The following is a 22,853-nucleotide window of genomic DNA, read 5'->3' on the forward strand; positions in this document are numbered from 1 at the left end:
CTGTCTCCTTGACTTGGTTATATCTGAAGAGTGTTTCAGTGACATATTCAAGAGAGTGCTAAGCACCTCCAAAAGTCAATACATTGAACTGTCATTGCCAGGATACGAGAGGATGTCATTGCACAGTAATATCATCTTTTTGTTCAAATTATTTACTTAAAACAGGATGAATCCAAGGTGACAAGAATTCACAGTGGCCATACAGTATGTGTATCTATCTCAAAACTTTTGTGAGTTTGTGTGTGCACCCTTTGTGACACTGCAGTATGTATCTATCCTTTACAATGTAATGTAAAGTAAGTATGTATGTAAAGTGAGTATGTATTTTCACTGCATACCCTTCAGGAAAGAGTAGCTTTATTTACATAGGAGCACAGTTATATGTACCCTCTATATATAACTCAGCTCCTACCTCCTCCCACTGTGTGTCACCCAGGCAACCACCCTCTGGGATTGCCCTCAGTCCTGGTAAAACAGGTGGGTGAAGAAGACTGTAAATAACAGTGGTGGATGATGAGTGTGAATGAGGAGGAAGGAGCTATCAAGCCTGTTCTTTTAAAACATGCGAGACTCAACCGCACAGAATAGACCTTCCGCCCTCCACCAGAAACGTGTAAATCAGGAAGCTGCAGAAGGCCTTGTGATGCCAGATGTGTCTGACATGGTCCAGGCACCGCCTGCAGGAGGATGACTGGGAGTCTCAGAGGGCCCAATGCTCCAGGAGGAGCACTCCAGGATTCTTCATGACGACTCAGCAGGTCAGGACCATAACACCTCAGTAAAAGAAGTATCCCAGAATTCTTTGCTCATCATGGACAGAGACAGTTCAGTCTTGGTATATTCAGCAAATACCAGCAGACTGATACACACGCAGACCCATTAATGCTCAATTGCAGCATGTACACATACATACCTTTCACACATCTCCAACACGTGTCACTCATCACAGGCTCAAAAGAAATTAAGGCATGAGTAATTTCTACATTGTTTTCTGGTTATATATTGTATAAGGGTATCATGGATATTTCTGCATGCTTCTCAAACTGCATTTGTCAGGTACTATTTAAAATGGTACCCAAGCAATGTTTATCATGGTTGTCCTTTGCAGAGGTGCCAAGTCCTGGTACTGGAGTCCTTCTGTAGGTTGTCCAGCTTTCTTGAAGGCTGTTTGCATTTGCTGGGGGTGAAAATCAGTTTTTGTACTAATTGTTCTTTTCTCTTATATTTGGTTGCACACTACAGAAATCCAACCATACACTGAAGTGTTTGAGAGTATTTTGTACAGATGGACACTTGGCCTGGGAAAAACTAGTGTAAAAACCACCAAAATGACAAACTATCTCAGTACTCTGACAAGTGGTTGAATGAAGGTCGTAATTACTGGACACAAGAACATCAGGCCTCCAGTTGTGTTCAACAAGCTTGCTGTTCACAACCAGGACTGAGCACCTAAGACCTACCAGCTTAGTGTGCGTGTGAATGTCTGTGCACACGCTCAGTGTATGATAGTGTGTTAAATGGTTATCATGATGAAATAAGGGCCATGGGACAGAGGTGGCTATGATGTGATAATCATCGTGACAAACAAGGAGAGCTTTTATGAGAGCAGGGCTTAATTAGAACACCTGTACATACCTGGTTTCATACATTTGTCTACACAAATGCCAGAAGGATTATATTTCCTTAAAACCACCAAGATTTAAATTACACACAGACACACACACACACACACACATAAAAGCACACACGCAAACATAAACACTATTCCCCCCTTAACTCTCTTTCTTTCTCTCCCTCTGTTCCACTCTCTCTGCCCCCTCAGTCTCTCTCTCTCTTCGGTCTCTCACTCGCGCACAGCTTCTGTGAGGCAGCGGTCAGTGGCATCGCTGCCCTCCAGCCGCATGCGGCGGCCCTTCCGCGGCTCCACCCAGGAGTTGTGTATGACGGTGCCGCTGGGCACCGGGTCCACCTGCAGCAGCGACACCACCCGCTTCTTCACCTTGCTCCGGAGCGCACGGCGCAGCTTCTGCCGCGTGAAGGCGTAGAGCAGCGGGTGGAAGATAGTGGTGCCGTACGCCAGGGCCAGGAAGCAGAGCCGCAGCCTCACCAGCCAGTCGCTGGGGCCCAGGCTGAGGATCATGATGTTCACCACGGAGATGGGCGCCCAGCAGCCCAGGAAGGTGGAGATGATGATGAGCGACATCTTGAAGACGCGCCGCTGGCGCTCCCTCCGGTCGCGGTGCCGCCGCACGGCCCGCCGCAGCGCGATGATGGCCGACACCGAGGCGTGAACGCCCATGGATGCGTGGGCAGGGGCGGGGGCGGGAGCAGGAGAGGGAGTGGGTGCAGGAGTAGGGGCGGCACTAGGGGAGATGATAGGAGTGGCTCCACTATCAGAGGCGATCTGGGGAATTGAGGAGAGCGGAGGTGGTGAGGTAGGGGTTGGAGTGGGAGAGGGGATGAGAGGGGGCTGGGAAAGGTGTCTGGTCTGTGTGGACGAGCCCCCTCCTCCCCCCACTAACCCCTTTCTCTTGCGCCTTTTGCGGCGTCCCTTGCAGGATGAGCCCTTCAGCCGCTGACTCCTCCTAAAATGGGAGCCAATGCGGATGTTGAGGGCCTGCAGGATCTTGGTGTAGGTGAACAGCATGACCACCACAGCGGTGAAGAAGATGGGCACCTGCAGGAGCAGGTGGTAGTACATGGTGAGCTCCGTGTGGTACCCCTGCCCCCCCACGCACAGCAGCGTCCTGTTCTGCCACAGGGGTGCCAGGTTGGGGTCGTCCACCTCGTCGTCCGCCCCGGTGAAGAACTCCATCTCCAGGAAGGGGATGAAGAAGACGGCCAGCGACACGGCCCACACGGCAGCCAGCAGCAGAGCCGCGCGCCGCGGGGTCAGCAGCCGGTTGGCCGGGCGCACCGAGATGTCGTAGCGGTCCACGCTGATCACCAGCACGTTGACGGCGGTGGCGATGCTGGTGAAGGTGACGCAGGCCTCGTGGAAGCAGCACAGCAGCGCCAGGTTGCCGTCCAGCGGCAGCAGGATGACCACCACGGTCAGCGGCAGGCACAGCACACACACGATGATGTCCAGCACGTGCAGGTTGACCGTCACCATGTTGCTGACCGAGTCGACCAGGTTGGACTGGGCGCAGTACAGCACCAGCACGGTCAGGTTGCTGCTGAAGCCCAGCACCAGCTCCAGCATGAGGAAGCTGGTCAGGGACACCTGGAAGCTGACGGGGTAGGGCAGGTACCACCCGGTGTCCGAACCGGCCCCGCCCGGGCCTTCCAGGCCCTCTCCACCCCCCATGCCATCGCTTGTTTCCAGGAGGTGGCTGTAGCCTTCGGTCTCCATGGCCTTACCTGAGCCTCCTCACACATAGCAAGGCCTACAGCCACGCCACCCCATGCCCCGCCCAAAAGGCCACTCCCTCTTCTTCTCCCAGGCCGCGGCAATGAGACAGGAAAATGAAGATGACAGATTTCTGTAAAATAGAAGACAGCGAAGACAGGTCATAATGATTTAGAGGGGCACTGGCTAAGACTGACACAAACAGGGCCGAGTCGTTCGTAAAATGTTGAGACAGTTACAGTGAGCCAGTCAGTAATGGTACACATGTCACACAGAGTGCAGAATCACTCACAAAGATCACATACTGTTTGCAAATTTCTGCTTCAAGAGCAACAATCTGCTTTCAAGCACTGATTCACTCTCCAGCAATTAGGTCTCTTCACACAGTGGTCATCACAGTGTGGAATAATGCCTGAAACTAATAATCTTCTGAATTGGCTTATCAGAGCTGCAGGGCCAGCTGAAAGGTCACACTTGCATTGTGGTGCAATGGGACAGCAGAGTGCAGAAGGCCTGGTACAGGACAGTATTTTGCAGTGTTATCCACAGTGGCGCAGATGTGAGTGAAGGTACACAGAGGCCGGCTGTGTTTTTGCAGCTGTGGAAGTGCTACTCGCTCGTGGAGGAGGTGGGGTAATTTTCCCTCTATGGAGAGAGCATATGGGAGCTCCGCAGCCAGCCTGCAGCTGCTAACAAGCCACCAGGGAGTCACTGGTTCATAAACCCACAATCACATAAACACATCTATAAACACCTATATGCATATTCACATGCAAATCCTTCCTATCTGCGCCCCAAAAACAGACAGGTGTTCTCCGTTTTCCCAGTAGCTTTACATATTTATCAGAATCAGCCTATCGGCACCATTACAACACAGGAAGTGTAAATCATATGCAGATTTCGTTAACAGTCTTTACGCTGATGATCGATTGATTGAATATCAGACTATAACGCCTGTAAAGAAACCAGAACACTCATAATCACAGTCACACTGTATGTGTAGTCATGGACAGAGTATTCTTAGGTACAAACTGGCTCACTTAAATATGGCACATCACCCACAAATCCCTCTGGACAATCAGCATATACACAAATAACTAGCATGAACTATACCTATTATTAGATAGGCAGACTTCTGCAACCATAAACCCCATTGCTGTAACAGAGCAATTGTCAGATAATCCAAAATGCATTTTTTTTTTCTCTGGGAATCGCATTGTTTGTCTTGACAGTGAAACAGTTAACGTATTTCTAGGTTAAACTTCATATTGCATGTATTGATACCTTCTGATTGAATCTTATGTAAATTAGCAGTTAAATTGTGAAGGAACAAATGAAAAAGACAAATAACTAATTGGGTAAAATTATCTAACAATTGCACAGGAATGAAGACAATGAGGTAAATTAAATATTTGAAAGCAGATAAAGGCATAAACCTATTTAATTTCTCTTTTTATCCTTTCTTCCTTAATATTTCCATACTGCACACATTCCACGGTATACCTCTTTGTCTCACTTGCTGTTCTTTGCTGTCATTTTCCTTCATTATGGCTGCAAGCAAAGTGCTCATAGAACCCTATGCAGCACCTACTATGACACGTAATAGATGATGGATGGAGAAAACATCCATGTGTCCAATCCAAGATAGGCTCTCTCTCTTTCTTTTTTTCTCTCTCTCCCTAATGCTGGCATATGCACACACAAACACATGCGCACGTGCACACACACACACACACACACATCCCATGGGGTCCCTCTGTCATTTCAGGGACACAGTTTGGGGGTCAGGGTAGACACCAGGGCCAAGCAACAGCTGAAGCATGACTGAATGCTCTCAACAACAATGACATACATCAAAATAGATTCACTCGGAATTTAATGGTGGGCACGCAAAACTTGGATAATACTCTGGGATTTCGCTCAGAACAGAAAATGAATGCAATAGCAGTGGGAGAAATAAAATCGGACGCAGAGAACCAGAGGGAGATTATAGTGTTTCTGACAGTTTTCCATTCAGGTAAATACAGTACCATGGGTATTAAATATTTAAGCTTGCTTTAAAGAATGGCAAATTCATCCAGTAAAGATACAAGTTTGAAAAATGGGCTTAAGGTTATGTCAAAGGTCATATCTGAGGAAAAGCAGCTATGTAAACAGGGATGGAGATGGATTGACGTTTGCAACAAGCAAATATGGAACCAATGATCATAAATCCACAGAGAAGAGTTATGTCCCTGCCAAAAAGGTTAAGATGAAATGCAAGCTTAAGCTTTCAATATTTTATAGATTTTTATAGGCCCTTATGTCATACCATAAGTGAGACAGATGGGATCAATAGCACCAGTCTTCAGTTGCTGGAGTATAAAACAGTAAATGAGTCGAAAGAATTTGACAATAAACTGATAACACATTTTATTATGCTTGACACACAAAACATTTACTGTGAACGCGACGGTGCCTTTCAATCAGCATTAAAACTGAGCATAGCCATTAAATGTACTGCCACACTGCACCTGAGAGGGAGAAATGCTTCAGAGGAAATCCTATGGACCGAGTCCTCGTCCAATAGAGAGGATATTATCTTCTCATGAACTATATTCCACTACCAGCAGGTGAGGTGTTTATTGTGCTCCAGCTGTCTGTGAACATGATGGGATCATTACACAGATGCTTCCTCTCTTAAAGCACAGTACTGTGCCAGAGCACCTACTGTAACAGCATCTATACAACGGAGAGAATGGCAGGTACACAAACACCTTCGCAACCATGCTGGAACTAGGGGGTAAGCAAGTGCCTTACAACCAAGCAAAGATGTCTGGTATAAAACAGCTACCTAACCATATGCAGACCACAGGAACATAAACATCAAGATGGTTAAATTAATTAACGGATGGTTAAATGCAGTTTTTTAAACCCCCCCAAAAAATAGGATTTTTTATGGTTCGTGCAGTTTCATACAAGTGCTATCCTTATGTAATCAGAAAAAGCAACAATCGCTGTACTAGCATTCTGAGAAGCTGCAAATAGGCTTAGAAAAGCTCTGCACAATTCCACATTGATAAATGTAAGATGTTTCACCCTTAGCAATGCCTGTGTTTTGCATGCTTAGAGAATAATCATTCATCGTAAATATTACAATATATTTCCCATCAGTGGCATCACCAGGGACCAACCTAGTGACGCCACTGACGGGAAATATATTGTAATATTTACAATTACAGGTAAAAAAGAATATATAAATGTTTCGACACCCCCAACCTGTTGTTTTTACCTCTTTTGGGGGGGTCCAAGTCTTAATTAGGGGGGTCAGACCCCCCCAATTCCACCCCTAATTCAAACACTGGGGATATTTTCTCTGATATATGCGATATACTGTATGACTAATTTTAATTCAGCCTCCCAGACCACATCAGAGCAAATGAATAATGATAGTATTTTACTAACATAAATCACACCCAATATTTGTGCTGATATCATCACCCCTTCTCTCATTTGCAGTAAACAACAGAACTATGCTGCACCATATTTTATTTACTAAATCTGGCATTAATTAGCAGCATATGTAGGGTAATTATTATGCACTTACTGTACGTCACTTTGGATAAAAGCGTCTGCCAAATAAATGTAATGTAATGTAATTACACGCTGGTAATCTTTAAAATTGTTGACAAATTTTTTTTTTCTTAAAGTATAGGCACATTCATATTTTAATTTCTCTGTACAACCATGAATTCATGGTTCAGTTGGCTTTTTATCATCAATTACTATTTAACATATTAATAGTGTAACAACATAAACAAGATTGCCACTGATTGCTTCCTGTTATTAAATCATATCATATGGACAAATCCACTTCATTAAAAAAAAAAAATTCAGCCAAAGATACAATTTTGCTCGTTGTTACCATGGCAACTGGTCTGGAGTTTAACCTAGTGTCAGCTGCTTTGACCATGGGTGCTGAGCCTGTTCAGACCCAAGACTTAGTCATGAACTATATTTTTCCAGTGATTCTTGACATGATGGCCTGTGTTTGATAACCATCCTGAATGGAATTTAAAATTCATGAAGTCTTACATCGCATAGCCATGAAAGTCTTTGTTTCATTTCATGCTTTAGGGAAGTAAGATCAGCACCCAAGTAGCTGAATCCAACTGATTGCCAATGTCCAAAAAGCTTTTATTTTCATCAAACACAGCCATGCAATGGCAGACTGTATGACAGATAGATTTGAGGATGGTGAGAGAGATGGACAGGGAGAAAACATAGCAGTGTTTCTTTTTCATTATGTGTATAAAAAGAGGGGGGGGAAAGGGACAGAGAGAGAGAGAGTGGGAGGGAAAGGGATGGAAGGGAAAAGATTCTGAGCCAGAGTGTGGGAGGACGAGGTACATGGATGGAGAGAGGGATGAAGAGAAAGAAGAACAGAGGGAAGGAAGGTGGGAGAGAGAGAGAGAGAGACAGAGCAAGAGAGCTAAGTGCTGCAGTCCTGTGCTCAGCTCATTACAGAGACATTTCCAGCTGGCATACTTCGTGAGCAGACTGCCTGATCGCTTCACTACACTGAGAGCATGAGAGAGAGAAAGAGAGAGAGAGAGAGAGAGAGAGAGAGAGAGAGAGGGGGATTGGGAAAGAGCGGGAGTGGAAATAAGAGCATGATGAGGTGAGTGAGAGAGAGGCATAGATGGAGGGAGATAGAGCAGGACACATACAGAAATACAGAAATACATATTTTCAGAACAAAGGAAAAACTAAAGACTGAAAAAGAGGAAGTTGACCTGAAACAGAAGATGAAGTGAGAGAGACAGAGTCAGTGTGGGAGAGGGGATATGCCCAGAAACTCAGACAAATTGTTGAGTGCTACTCAGAAAAGCAGCTGCAATAACAGAGATGGAAAACAAAAAGGGAAGAACAGAAACAAAAAACAGTATATAGGAAAAGCAATGTCGGAGAATGGTAGGTCAATGTGGTGCATCTCTTCCTGCCTACAGTGATTCTCCCATGCACACTTGATGGGTTCTCACAAAACAACTGGTGTCACCATGCCAATGAAGCCAATCCGAAATGGAATCTGAATTCCCAGAATGATGACAGACTTTTGAGTGACTGATGTTGTTTTCAAGATGTAAACACACCACCTCAGGGAGCCAGAAAATGAGGCAATGTCTCTATTGATTTCCTTTGCCTTTATCCATACCCCGGCCTCACCTGTAAGTGCTTCAAATCCCCTTGCTTCCTCTGTCTTTTTCTGAGGCGTCCCAAAAGAGCCACGCTTTGTCAACAAGAAAATGTTTCCCATGCTCTGCCACACAAGGCAACATGCTCCTGCAGGATAATCCTAGTACTGCACCCTAATGCAGTGCAAAAGGCCAGATCACACCTGCCTATAAACATTTGCCCTCAATCAACTGATTAGTCATTCATAGAGACTAATCAGCGTAAGCTCCAGCTTGATAAACTTACTGATGACATCACAATGATATGAGATACTCAGACACAACTTTATGCGGGTCCTTCATCTTGAGATAGGGAGACTAAGAAAGCTCTTGTCATGATATACCATTTGTGATGAATGTTCTCACAACAGAATCAAAACAATTCTGGATCATTTTTATGGGCTGAAAGCAGGTTTTCAGCTTTACTCACTTACTCACTTTCAGATGTGTTTTCGTCATCTGAGCACCATGCCAGCCTGTAACCCACAGACAATAATAAACGATCCGTTCTCACACACGAGACTACAAATAACAGACAGACCTGAAAGGCAGTGGCCGAGCTAGTGTAACACAACATTTGTCTGTCACCATGGTTGAGACAGCAAGGCAAGGGAGCAAAGAGGTCACGGCAAAAAGCAGAACATTCGTCATCTGCTCCGATCCCAGTTCACACGACGGTGCACACTGGCGATGTGGTCATCAGAGGTTTAGGACAGGCTTGTGCACAGCCGGGATGTAGATGCTCAGTCATGTATCCAAAAGATTGCTTTACAGTGTGCAATGATCAGCTTGCCGCTCAACGGCTTGCTGATGTGAGTGGCGCAGGGCCTGGACAGTGGTTATTATTGGTTTTATAAGAAGTAATAAAACTTAAATAATTAAAATATATATATAAACATTTTTTTTAAATGTACAAAAAATATATTTATCTAAAATATATAATATTTTCCAGAAGTAAATATGTTAAATCTCATTTGCACATATAAAAGTATGGAACTGGCATCATATAATAACTGTTTAAATAAATGATGTGCCATATTTCCTCCATAAAAAATGCGATCATCCTGAAAATGCAAGATAGTGGTCATACTAACTATGCAAAAGCTGGATAAAAACATTGACCTATTGTGAAAAGGCCACTGCCCCATTAAGTTCAATAAAGCATGCATCTCATTACCATAAGCAACGCGTCGTGTGATATTCAATGAGAAACTCCATCAGTGGAAATGTCATTTTAAATCCCAGACCTGTTCAATATCATAATATATACAGGGTATAATTCAGATCTATACTGAGCTCAAAATTACACTTGGGACACCATTGATATAAAAGCCTCTTCCCTGCCAACAGCCTCCCCCCCTTAAGAAAGATCATTCATGCCAGTGCTGAGCACAGCAGGAGAGATCCTGGTCAGACTACCTAAAGAGGTAGTCAGCAAAAATCACTTTTTCCTTCTAGACTTACAGACAAAGGCTGTTTTTTGGTAAAACTAAAAAAGGGCTGCATACCAACCCAGCCTTGTTGCACATCTGTCTAGATGCTATTGGTATGTAAACACAAAATTGCCCCCTGGTCTTGTGTCTGAAATGGATAGTCGGGAAAATTTGACAAGGAAACAACTGAAAGCTAACTGTGTTGTTTATCCCAGGTCTCTCATTGGGGAATGCATTGTGACATAACTGCTGCCTGTGAGAGTGAGCTGGTTTGAACTGCCAACTCGCATTGGATTTCCAGGCGCATCTGAAACATCTGTGTGAGGATGTGTGCGTGCGTGTTTTGTGTGCGTGCCTGAGTGTGTGCATGCGTGTGAAGTCAGTGCCCCACAGCCTGGTTGTGAATAATGTGACTTTGCAAAAAGACAGAAAAAACAGCAAGGTTTAACTTCACAACTGGGGGACAGTGTCAGACTGGGGGGTTCACAGTTTTCTGTGTATTGCGAACTCAAACAGACAGGCAAAAATGTATCCAGTCCAGCTGTATGTGTTGTCTGAGTAAGAATTGAAGGTACTAGCTTCACAACATCATGGCTCTTAACAGGAAACATAATTCATTTGCTGCATGAAAGACTCATGGCCCTTACAAAAGGCACCAGTCAACCTCTTATCTTGACTCCAGGGGGTGACGTCACCCTCATATTTCAAATGAGCGCTGCTACACTGTAAATTGCCCCACAGAGACAAATGGAAATCAACAAGTAATGATAATGAATGATAAATGATAGCAAAATGAAATTAGGCATTACCAGAATATGGGCTCAGAGGACTAACTTTGCATGAATAATCTAATTTGACCCTTACTCAACCTTTTGAAAAATGCTCCTTGTTCATATGAGAAGATATTTGTGAGAAGATACTAAATATAAAATGTATCTGTCTCTGTCTATTACACTAATTTACACTGTTGATTTCTGTGGTGAATAACAAGCAATCAATCTGGTACAGTTAAAGTGACAGGAATAAATACCATATATAGACTTGTTTGTTAGAGTGACTCATACACCCACCTCTTATACCCCCAACACTCACACACGCACACCAAATCACAATAAACAAAAACTCACATCACGTTTGAGTTTATGCGTCTGTGTGTGTGTATGAGAGAGAGAGAGAGAGAGAAAAAGAGCGAGAGAGATATGGAGAAAATGAGACACAAATCTCTCGCTTTATCCATATGGAGAAATATATCTCACCATTATGGGGAAAGAGAGTGAAAGAATTTAATAAACATATTTTGACCTTGTTGATTCACAGTGATACCTGTTCAAGAGCGGTAGTTAGTGTAAACTCCTGGATGAGCTCTGGGGGCTCAGTGATGGTAGATCAGACCTTCTTCCTGCAGACAGTTCCTATTGCAGACCTAACAGCAACTGATGACAGATGCACCAGGGCCTGCTTTGGTGTGAACCACAGGTGCACCTGCCCCACATGCAGCTCCTGCACTAATTAACTCCCTCGTTAGAGAAATGGATCATTAGGGAGTCCTGTGACCCCAGGTAATTGCTTCCGCTGACCAGGGGGAGAGAGTATGATTAATGAAGATGCATCATCATACAATTCATAACCTCCCTAACGTATCTGCACAATACTGAAGTCCATGTCAAAATACATGGAGAATCCCCTTCCAGCCCCCAGCTTGGTAGACTATCTGCTAAAGGTAGAAGGGAAAGAGAAGGGAAGAAAAAAGGCAATATAAGGCCCAGTAAACCCAAGAGCTACATCCTGGAAAATGCCCTGGATTAGTCTGCCTCAGCTGCTGAGGCAGTGTAATCCATTAACACCTAACACTCACCAGTTTCAGGGCCACAACTGATAAACAGCCACAAGTCAAATACAAGCGTCATACCTGCTGAGAGCCACTTTCTGCAGCACAGGGTGGGTGGAGGCAGCCACTCATTCTCTTTCATCATAAATAACTGCCATTAGCATGACATAAATGAACCATAAACCATCATCCTGTGGATGAGTAACAAACAGAAGGTTTTAATCCATTTGCCGGAGCTGATGGTCAAGTATGAACACCAAGAAGGAGTGCTATTTGAGAAAAATAACAAATAATCTATGCATCTCAGGTTCAAACATTTTTGTCAGTCAGTCTTGGTAGAAATATTAAAAAACTACCTGAAAAGAATTTGAATGTGTTAATTAGTGCTATGTTCCATTTTTTTTAAATGTTAGATGTGTTACTTGTAGCATATTTAACAATTTTTTGGATAAAACAGTTAATCATAAGTTAAAGGGGAACTTCACTTTATAACACTTCTGCTTCTCATGACTGATATTGTCATTCTAATGAATGTGTCGCCCTTCGTTTTTCGATTAGTTATTTCAATTTAAATGTCTAACGTTAGAAACAAAATCCTATTTTTTTTTAGCGCAAGTCCACATAGTAGTACAGTTTCCGGTTTCTTCTTCTTCGATTTTGTTTTGCAGCAAAATCGAGAAGAAGCGAAGCAAAACATTCTGTTAACTTAGCGTTGAAATCGAACAAACTAACGTCTGCTAGTGATATCAGTGTAATAATGAGGAGCATTGTACCCGGTTGTTATAATGCCCCCGTTAAACTTGCCTTGAAAGCACATTTTCATAGTTTTCCACGCAATGCAACTTTGTGCCAGACATGGCTGGATGTAAACAGACACCCCAACATAACAGCTGAAGAAGTTCGCAAACAAGGACTAAGGGTATGCAGCGACCACTTTGAAGGCACCGACTACCAAGGCGATCGCCTGAAGCCTGGAGCTGTACCCACCGTTTTCCCATCGTTGGTCAACCCGCTCAAGGTAGGTACTATGCTGGCTAAGCTGGCTAACGTTATCGCATCTGTCTGTGATACATAGGATATCTACCACCAGTTGCCGTTTGTCCTGGGAATAGCCTGTGGTTCCTCAATCTCGCCCCGCTCCTGACTCGCTCTCACTCTAGCACAATCAGTCTGCAAATTAGCCAGCTCTTCTTCTGTGTATTCCGACTCGAATCGATAGGGCGCAACAATCCCATGATCAAAAATGAAATCTCTTTCGTCCTCAGACATTTTCGGTTTCGCTAGCTAGTAGTCATTCAACACTATTTCTACAACCAACCTAATGTTATTGTCTGCAGGTACGCCCACATCAGAAGTTGCGCAATGATATGCATCCTCGAGTTTGACACTAAACTGCCTGAGTCTACTTCCTGCATTAGTAAAGGAAAACATCAAAACAGCGTAAAATATTAACACAATGAAATAACTAAACGAAAAATGAAGGGCGACACATTCATTAGAAGGACAATAACAGTCATGAGAAGCAGAAGTGTTATAAAGTGAAATTCAAATTTAGGTATATTCATACTGCAAGTAGGGTCTCATTCATGCCCTGCTGGGACCCCTTTTTGACAAACTCTGGATTAGTTGTCCATTATTGTTGTTGCTGTTGTCATGTTTAAATTTCATTGCCACTATTACAGCTCTGCCAGTACAGCACTTCTTAGGGTCATGCGAGCCAGGCATCTTTGACATTGATTTAGTAACAGTGGGAAAGGAGTAAAAGAACAATAGGTGGGAATGAAAGGAAGGAGTGTAGGGGTGTGTGGAGTGCTGATTCATGGCCGGCCGGGATACTACTAATGTCTGCACTGAGACAATCGATCAAAGCCTTAATTTTCCCCTTGAATTAATTCAGAAGCTTTTGTAGCAGGTGCAACACAAATCTGGCAGCTGGCCAGCTCTGGACAGGAAGAAAAGAAAAAACAATCACTGGCCTCACATGGTGTGCCATTATTGTCAACCAGTCAAACACAAAATGCCTCTTACAAATTCTTGTGTGCAGAATTCTTATAACCGAATAGCCTTTCAGTTCTAGCAAAGTCATAGTTTTATGGGACCATCTGTCATCCTTATGTACTAAAAGGACTAAAAATATAAATGGTTTATGAATATTGTAGGATACTCACGGACTTAAGAGAAAAGTGGCCGCACTGCCAGCACTCCAGTTCCCAGAAGCAGCTGGGAGCAGTTATTACCTGACCAACCAACACTCCAATCAGACTGTCACTACGCATGCTCGGTCAAGAGGTGACGTTTTCACTTGATTTAAACCAGGCCTTCCAAGTAAGAGGCTGCCAACCTGCCCACTGCAACGGCAACAAGGGGCAATACAAAAACAAGACCACATGATGAGGAACAACCTCAGGAGTAGGTGCAATACAATTGCCAAATGTATCACAAGAAGAAGCTTTTTCAGCCCATATGGAATTGATCAACTGGCTACTTGTTTAATTTGTCAAAAAATCATATAATGCCATTGACATCCATTAAGCTTGATCTTCTAATGTTTTGGTCATGACTGTTTGTTTCTGTATTGGGGCTACTGGTCAAGCCTTATATTGATGGTGGGATAGAAGGTGATGACAGCGTATCAAAAAGTGAAGTCAAGCAATGAGTGCTCCTCTTCTATGTTGCTCGATCTTGTTTATGGGTAGGTGTGTATAGAAGCCACTGTCCCAACACTCGATTACTGCCATATGTCACAACCTCCCCTGTCTCCTCCCTTCATATGGAGCATAGAAGAACACAGACTGTAAAGTACATGTTACAGACTTTGATTCTCATTTGGATTATGTTTTGAAATAGGTTTATTGAAGAAGGTTGGACAAGCTAGGTTTAGTTTTTTTTTTCTTTTCGCTTCACTGCCACCTCCTACGACACTTATCGCTTATTACTGGTTCAGGTTTTTAACCCACAATTCTACAGTGCCTAATGAGACAAAATGCACTTATACAAATGCCCACATAGGAAATGCACACACTATTGCATATATGGTACTACAATTCTTTCCTTGTCCTTTGATTGCCTTTCTGCCAAATGACTACCCCAAAACAAGTGGGGGCGGGGGCAAGAACTCTGTAAAGCATAAAAATCATACAGAAAGTCACTTCAAATGGAAGACGCAAACAATAACAAAAAAGAAAATGATGTGAGAGGCAGGAAGATTAAAAATGACTGCTGTGATGGCAAAAGAGAGGGAGATGACAAGATGATGGTAACTGTGATTGGAGAGGAGTGAGAGAGGTGGATGTGTTCAGAATGGAGATGGATGGAGGTAGTGCAACCCGGACAGAGAAACATTCCCCCCTTCTTCTCTAGCAATTACTGATCTCTGCATCAATCTACACTTCCTTCCCTCCCAGTCATCCATCACTCATTCCCCCTGCCTCTCCTCTCACTATCTCTCACTTGCCTATTCTCGCAGCAAGCCCCAAAGCCATGTCCGCTGAGTCCACAGAGCAGCACATCGCATTATAAGACAACAATTGGAGCCTCCTGTGGTTTCGTCCGTTGCCCCCATTTGCCTCTAGTGCAAAACTGTGCCCAGCAATCCTTTCGCTTCTTTACTGTGACATACAGATGGCTCCTCCCTCAGCGTGAGCATCCCCTGTGGGACGCTGAACCTCCAATACATTCTCCCACAAAGCACAGCTCAAGAGTTCAGCTCCACGGTGTGGACAAAATGTCACATTCCGCAACCATACTGCCGCTGCACCGTACACTGCACTCTCACTGTGGTGAGAAAAGCTATCATGCTGGCAGAGTGAGCAGTGGTAAGAGCTCTAATGTAACAGATTTACAAAAGGTTTGACCTTTTCTTCTGCCCAAGGGTACAAAAAATATAATAATCCTATCTAAGCTAACAATTTGAGTTCAATAATCACATACAAAAATCTGTAGACGGATTACAACCGTGAAATTAATGCCAAGTTATGAATTCTACACTGATACCGTTTGTGAAAACGTCAACAAAATTTCTACTTTGTATTCTATTGAACACATTTCAAGAGTACTAGAAACCACTGTAGAATCAATATGGAATTTGTGTCCCTATCACAACTACAATCTCGTTATTTTTTAAGAATTGGAATTTATGGCATCAGTTTCTGAAAATGGACAGTGAAGGTTGGATTAACACAATCTGCATAACACAAATACTTTGGTATGTTGATGTATTCAGGGCCTACTTGAAACCTGTGCCAATGAAAAAGGTAGGCTTTTGCAGTGGTAACACAAAAAATACTCCCCAAGGAACCACACAGAAATATGGAGCCCTGTATAGACAGCCCCAGATGTGAATGGAAAACCATCTTTCAGTCAACTCTGCGTTAAATATTTTCATTCCCTCACGATAAAAACCTTTTTGGCACAGAATTTCTGAATTTCCGAATTGTGAACACAGTAAACAGTAAACAGCCTATCACAGGGCTGTTGTGTTGTGGAGCAAGGGAAGGTGCTATGGATGAATCTTCAGAACTCATTTCACTCCCACAGTGAGACATGAAATGCAGGACCTTAGGGAGCTTTCATCCACAGCCATTGAATGCGATTCTGTTTGTGCTAGGAATACAAATACCTGAGCTAGTGAGAAACCTGAGTTAAACAGAGGCATTTGAGTGCTTACCCTTTCCCAAGAAGGCGGATTTGATAACACATTCTGCTGCAAAGTGCAATCTGTGCAGTAAGGAATCCACACTCTCATGACTCTTTGATGACTCGACTTCCTGGGTTCCAGTTGCCCCTCAACAAAGAAACTGGATTACAAATAGTCACAAGAAGTCCTACTAAATCAAAATTTTGCATTTCAACCAGGAGTTGCCTGTTAATTATTGGTGCTCATTGATAATGATTAGAGCGTCCCAAACTAGAATCAAATCTTTAAATCATTCAAAAATATTCTCCGTACCAATGCTTAACAATAGCATCACTGTGCCACAACTAATGAATGCCTTTTATATTGTAAATTCAACTGCAACATACATAATATGGCTTGTGTAATTGGGTTGTGAGTTTAATATGGACAATTTCAAACAGACACCCCCCTCCTCCCCACCCCCTGAAAATTGTCACAGTTAAATTTTTGTATTTGACACTTAACTGAAAGAAATCTCAATTAACAACAGCCATTGAGGAGTTATAATTGTCAACACCATCAATAGTTACCATTGACAGGTCTCATGTATTGATCTACTAAATAAACAGCTGCTCTCATATAAATTATTGTGCTGTGAAGTCATCGTTTTAATCACCCTACTATTAAGGCCCTTCTGGGGGCCTAAGGGGGAAATATATTTTTGGCGACAGCAACACCAATGGTAGGGATTTCCGTGATACTCGGCTTCATCAAACATTAGTGCATCCTGATCAATCACTCTGCTTGTGCAAGCTGTGTAAGCAGTGTAGATGCACAGCTTAGCAGGCGGACTTCAGGAGAAAAAGGGAATCTCACTGCAGTCAATTCAGAGGACAATTTTAGTTTGCAAGTCTGTGCTCTCCTGATTTCAGAGAGGATCCTGCAATTGAAATGGTAGACAATCACTTTTGAGAATTCTAAAATAGAAGACACGTGATTGAAAATAATTGAAACACATATTAATGTTAATCTCAAATCAGGCAAGCCACCTGCAGAATTAAAATGTTTACTCGCATGACCGTTTAAATTTAGCTTTGTTGCTGATTTTGGAAATGAAACAAGTGTGGATGGCCACTGGAATTACTGATATATAAAAAATAAGAAATTGTATATGTGTATCCATGTTATACTTGATATATGTGATTGCTTTCTGATTGCTCTCTTATATTGATTGCTCTCTTGTATTTTTGCTTTTTTTAAAAATTAAATTAATTATTGAATTAATTTGGTAGTGTCTGTCAATTGAATTTTGTGGTGTTTGTCAGTTGATTTGAAGAGATGAAGTAGAGTTGATGATAAGAGCTGATGAGACAGATAGTTACGCCATTACAATTATAAAGTCAGTATATTTCTGGATTGCAGAACTAGAATAGCCCTGGCTATCTCTCATTCATGTAAGCAGCTATTCCTTTAAGTGGCTGTATATTCAAATGGAATGACCCACCATTGAGTCAACATCCATAAACTTGTAAGGTGACAAGGGCAGCCACACCATGCCAGAAAAATGGCATTTTCTTGGCATGGGTACACTCATCCCCATAGAAGGCAAGGTCAATGCTAATCACTACGTAATGATTCTGAGTGCAATCACCCAACGGTTTGATCAGGATGACAATGATGTTATCCATATGCCGTGGCCTTCTCAGGCAGCAAATCTGAATCCAATCAAGCATTTATGGGAGATTCTGGAATGACATATGAGACAGTATTCTCCACCTCTTTCAACAAGACATGAATTTATTGACTTATAAGCCTTTCTGATAAAAATGAGTGGCCCAACGCCTTATTAAGTGACTTAAAATTAGTGTTTAGACATTTTTGACCACTATCTATTTTGACCAGCTTTCTGGTTGTAGACAGCAACATTATAATTTTCAGGTTTGTAAACTGAGAGAAAAAATGTGAATATACTCACCTCAGCTTTTTAAAAGTAATTCTATTTCACCCTAAAGCGCCATGGCAGCCCCACACAGAATCTCACATGTCACACATCCATCAAGCTGTGTTGGTCCCATACTGTACCATACATCTGCATGAGTGTTTCTGCTGGGTCAGTAATTGGCTTCTAATAAGCCTGCGTGGCTTCGGCTGTAGCGAGACTGCTGTGGTCATTTCTGTGAGTAACATTGGAGCCCCTTTTCCCCAGGGCAACTCAGCAGAACCCCTTTTCCATTTAGCAGAGTTCCTCCTTCCCTTAGCAACACACATCCTATTCCTTCCCTCAACAAACCAATGATCATCACACCTACTGTCCTCAGAACACTGTCACACCACTGCAGCTCTTCCACAATTAGGGGTAATGGACGAGCATTGATTCTTATCTCACAGACACACACAATCCCAAGGAACAGGATCTACGTGGGGAGGGGGGGCAGTCAAGAGAGTGAAACATGAGGGAAGACAGAAAATGAAGAAAACGGAGGTAGAACAGGAAAGGGATGAAAGAATGATGAGTAAAATGTGAAGAGAGCAGTGTGCAGGATGAAGAGGAGGATGTGATTACAGCAGAGTGCAGGACAGTAAGGGGAAGCAGGTTGAGTAATACACAATGGTACAGGTGCTTAACAAAAAGGAGTGTATGAAATGCATTATAGGCCATGAAGTCTTAAAATCAATATCAGATTTAACATGTCTTACTTGTCTTGGCTTGAAAACATCTTTCTGTCTCAGCTGACCCCCTACATTTGGGCGTTCAGGCCAGGTGTTTGCTCTGTTTGCTACTCTGTAAAGTGTCTTTGTGGCAGTTCTCTGTAAAAAGCGCAATACAAATGAAAATGAATTGAATTTAAAGCTGACATGATACGAGATTCAGATTTGGGATCTTGTCATTGATTTTGCCTATAGTGTGTAAGCTTACAATGATTGCCATAACAGTTATCTCAATAAAATAAATATGTTAGTAAGAAAACTACATTTTCAATAGTATGTGGACACCCCTACTGGTGGTTTCAGCTATTTACTGCCACACTCATTCCTAACAGGTGCATAAAATCAAGCATACAATCTCCATTGACATTGGCAGTAGAATGGGTTGTACTGTAGAGCTCACTGACTTTCAATGTGGCTCTGTCATAGGATGCCACCTTTCCAAAAAGTTATTTCATCACATGTCTGCCCTGCTAGAGCTGCTCAGCCAACTGTAAGTGCTGTTATTGTGAAGCGGGGAGCTACACAAGCTCAGAGAATGGGACCGCCAAATGCTGAAGCATGTAGTGCGTAAAAATCATCTGTCCTCAGTTGCAACACTCACTACAGAGATCCAAACTACCTCTGGAAACAATGTCGGCACAAGAACTGTTTGTCAAGAGCTTCATGAAATGGGGTTTTATGGCCGAGTAGCCGTACACAAGCCTAAGATTCCCAAGCTGGAGTTGTGTAATGCACAACTCTATTGGACTCAGGATCAATGGAAACACGTTCTCTGAAGTGATGTGACTGACTGTGAGTCAGACCGTATGCCCAACAGCAGTGCCCAATCTCACTAATGCTCTTGTGGCTGAATGGAAGTAAATCCCCACAGCCATGTTCCAAAATCTACTGGAAAGCCTTCCCAGAAGAGTGGAGCAACAGCAAAGGGTGGGTCAAACTCCATATTAATGCCCACAGTTTTGGAATGAGAGGTTCAACAAGTACATATGGGTGTAATGTTCAGGTGTCTACATACTTTTGGAAATGTTGTGTATTTCTTCACACAGAGATTGGTCACTGTGTGCAATATATTACCAGGTCATGTCGTAGAGGCAGAAACTCTATGGGGGTTTTCAAAACCAGGCTTGACATTGCGCTAGATACTATCTACATGTACTTTGTCGATAAACATATGTACCCTTTAGTGGTAGGAAAACGGTGAGCATTGTTGGGCTGAATGGCCTCTAATTGTCAATAATGTTATGTTATGTTATGTTATGTTATGTTAAATATAATACCACTGAAAAATGAAACACCAACATAGCCTAATAATATGGATGCTTCTTCTGATAAAATGCTGCATGGAACTGAATGAAGCATGTGGCCGATTCATGGCTTGCAAGCATGATATTAAAAATATGATTTGAGTTTTCTGTCATTTTCAAAAGCAGACAGAAAAGTGATTGACTCTAATGTCTGGGATGTTTGAGTCATCTGTTTCCTGGCTGTGGACAAATTACAGAGCTGAATCCGAAGATACTGTACTTAGATAAATGATGAAGTTGCACTGCACTAGTAGGCAATTAGTCCACAATTAATGTCATTCATCTCATTCTCGTTGATCCGCGCTGACGAAAAAAGCAGATGCAAGAGTTTACTGAAAGGAATGGCTATTTTGGAAAGCTCTGTAGGACCTCTCAACAGAAAGACCTGCATACACTCCAGCCCTCAGAGAAACAGGACTGGATCCAAGCTCTTTCGTAATGCTTCAGATTTTATTGAGTTTTCATTCTGTCATGGTCATCTCTTCTCCACTTCCTCTACCCACACTCCCACACCTGCCTCCAATCCCTCTGCCATTTCTCCATGATCTTGTGCATTTCTTCCATCTCTTCAATTTTGCCCCTTCTGCTGTTTTTATATTACACGTGCTCTCATTTTCTGCCACCTCTTTCCAGAAAGAAAAGTGCAGTCCAGGTTAAAAGCTCCATTTTCACAGCATTGTCATCTGGGCCAGCTGAGAACCAGCCATGACCTTACTTTTGACCTTACTGTCACCACTGAAGTGCTCTGTTGCAGATTCACTCCAAAGGCACAATCACAAACTACAATCTGATTGATTACTTAATACAACAAGACAGGTGTGATCGCCAAGTAGGAACACAATTGCATTCTAAATTCAGTCCTCAAATACTGGGTAATACTTTTTTTGCATCACAGAGCTTCTAACAGGAGAAGCCAACATGGAACCAACAGAGACAAGCTACATATGTAGGGTAGTAGAAAGCATGAAGCTAATTCCACAAAATATTTTCTAAATCCCCCCCTCCCCCCCCCTTCCCTCTCATGCACACAGAGGCAGCTGCTGCATTGTTGTTGTGGTTTTATGAGAATATATTTTCCAAGCTGGTCCCCAAGAGATCCCAAGCAAAGCTACCTTCTCTCAGTAAAGTTTCTGCCAAGATCAGGAACAGGGCAACAGTCTATACTGTGTCTTTATCCATTTAAACCACAAAATAGGACCTTTAATTTAAGTCACAAGTCTTAACAGCAAATGTGTAACAACTTGATCCATCTTGGCACTGCACAGGTTAATGATACACATTCGGTTACTATTATTATTATTATTATTATTATTATTAATACAATAACAACAACAACAACAACAACAATAATAATAATCAGCCAACAAAGGTACTAGGAACATTATATTTCCAGATGTAGCTGTGCCCGTTATCTGCATAGTTCTGAGGTGAAAGTAGCGTAGCCTCATGTCTCTATGCACTTTACAACGATGCTTCACATGCTACACTCTGCAGTGCTCCTTACATGCTGTATTCTCACAGTACTATTTTAGACATTACAGGAGATTGCCTATTAAAGCATCGCTTTGCAAGATCCATAGCACATCAACTATTATCACGGAAAAAAGCAGTTTATGTTCTACTGGAATTAAGCACAATGTACCCAGTGTAATTACATCCCGACAGTAATTGTTTCAGTAACATTCCATACAAAGAATTAACCACTCTATTGTATATGGTATTTTTTAATATACTGAGTAAGTCGTTGTGAAACTCACCTCCTCTCGACAATAACAGGGAATTCCCGCTACATTCTACTGCAGGTGTCCGCTTGCTGATTCTCCGCTACCCGATTCACTACAGTGATTTTCAGGACAGGCTCCTGTCCGCGGGAACCGTGACCGGAATAAATACGCCAATGTTTTGTCATATATTCGGCAGGGGGGTAAGAAGAACCTTCACAATAATATGCAAAATAATGAATAACAGCAGTACTGTGGGTCTTGCTGTGTTTAAACGTATTGTAATTCTGGAATTTGCAAAGAGCGGTGACCACTGTCTCACATGTCATAAAGAATTTACAATGAGTGAGGTATCCCACACGCATTGCTCACAACACAAGCAATGCAGTGGGTACCCGCGCTGTCAAGTGAAGGGAAAATAGGCGCTCCTTGCCTCGTCCAATACGAGAACTATCTGCAGGCAACGGAGGTGGGGGCGTTGCACGAGAGGAAATTGAGTGTTTGAGTAGGAGGAGGAAATCTAAAGGATTGGAGGTATTCGCGATACAAGGACGACAAAACCCCTCAAGGTCTCCCTTCTTTCTAATTTCATATCTGATACTTGCTTTAAATTAACGTACACGTAATTGAACACGTTATGTATAAGGGCACATTTCATGTTTATTTTGGGGAAATAGA

General features: G+C 42.7%; 1 protein-coding gene across 1 annotated transcript; it reads right to left on the minus strand.

Moving 5' to 3' along the window:
• Positions 1–1,501: 1,501 nt before the first annotated feature.
• LOC135234167 (G-protein coupled receptor 22-like) lies at positions 1,502–22,585 on the minus strand. Its single transcript, XM_064298469.1, has 2 exons — positions 22,212–22,585; positions 1,502–3,485 (listed from the first exon to the last, which is right to left on the minus strand). The coding sequence occupies exon 2, from the start codon at positions 3,353–3,355 to the stop codon at positions 1,844–1,846; it is 1,512 nt and encodes a 503-aa protein (XP_064154539.1). The 5' UTR covers positions 3,356–3,485; positions 22,212–22,585; the 3' UTR covers positions 1,502–1,843.
• Between the last annotated feature and the right edge of the window lie 268 nt (positions 22,586–22,853).

Source organism: Anguilla rostrata, chromosome 11, assembly GCF_018555375.3.
Source record: "Anguilla rostrata isolate EN2019 chromosome 11, ASM1855537v3, whole genome shotgun sequence".
Lineage (NCBI taxonomy): Eukaryota > Metazoa > Chordata > Actinopteri > Anguilliformes > Anguillidae > Anguilla > Anguilla rostrata.

What these genes read in the sequence shown, in the direction of transcription:
- LOC135234167 (XM_064298469.1), bottom strand. Translation starts at nt 3,355, where the DNA reads ATGGAGACCGAAGGCTACAGCCACCTCCTGGAAACAAGCGATGGCATG.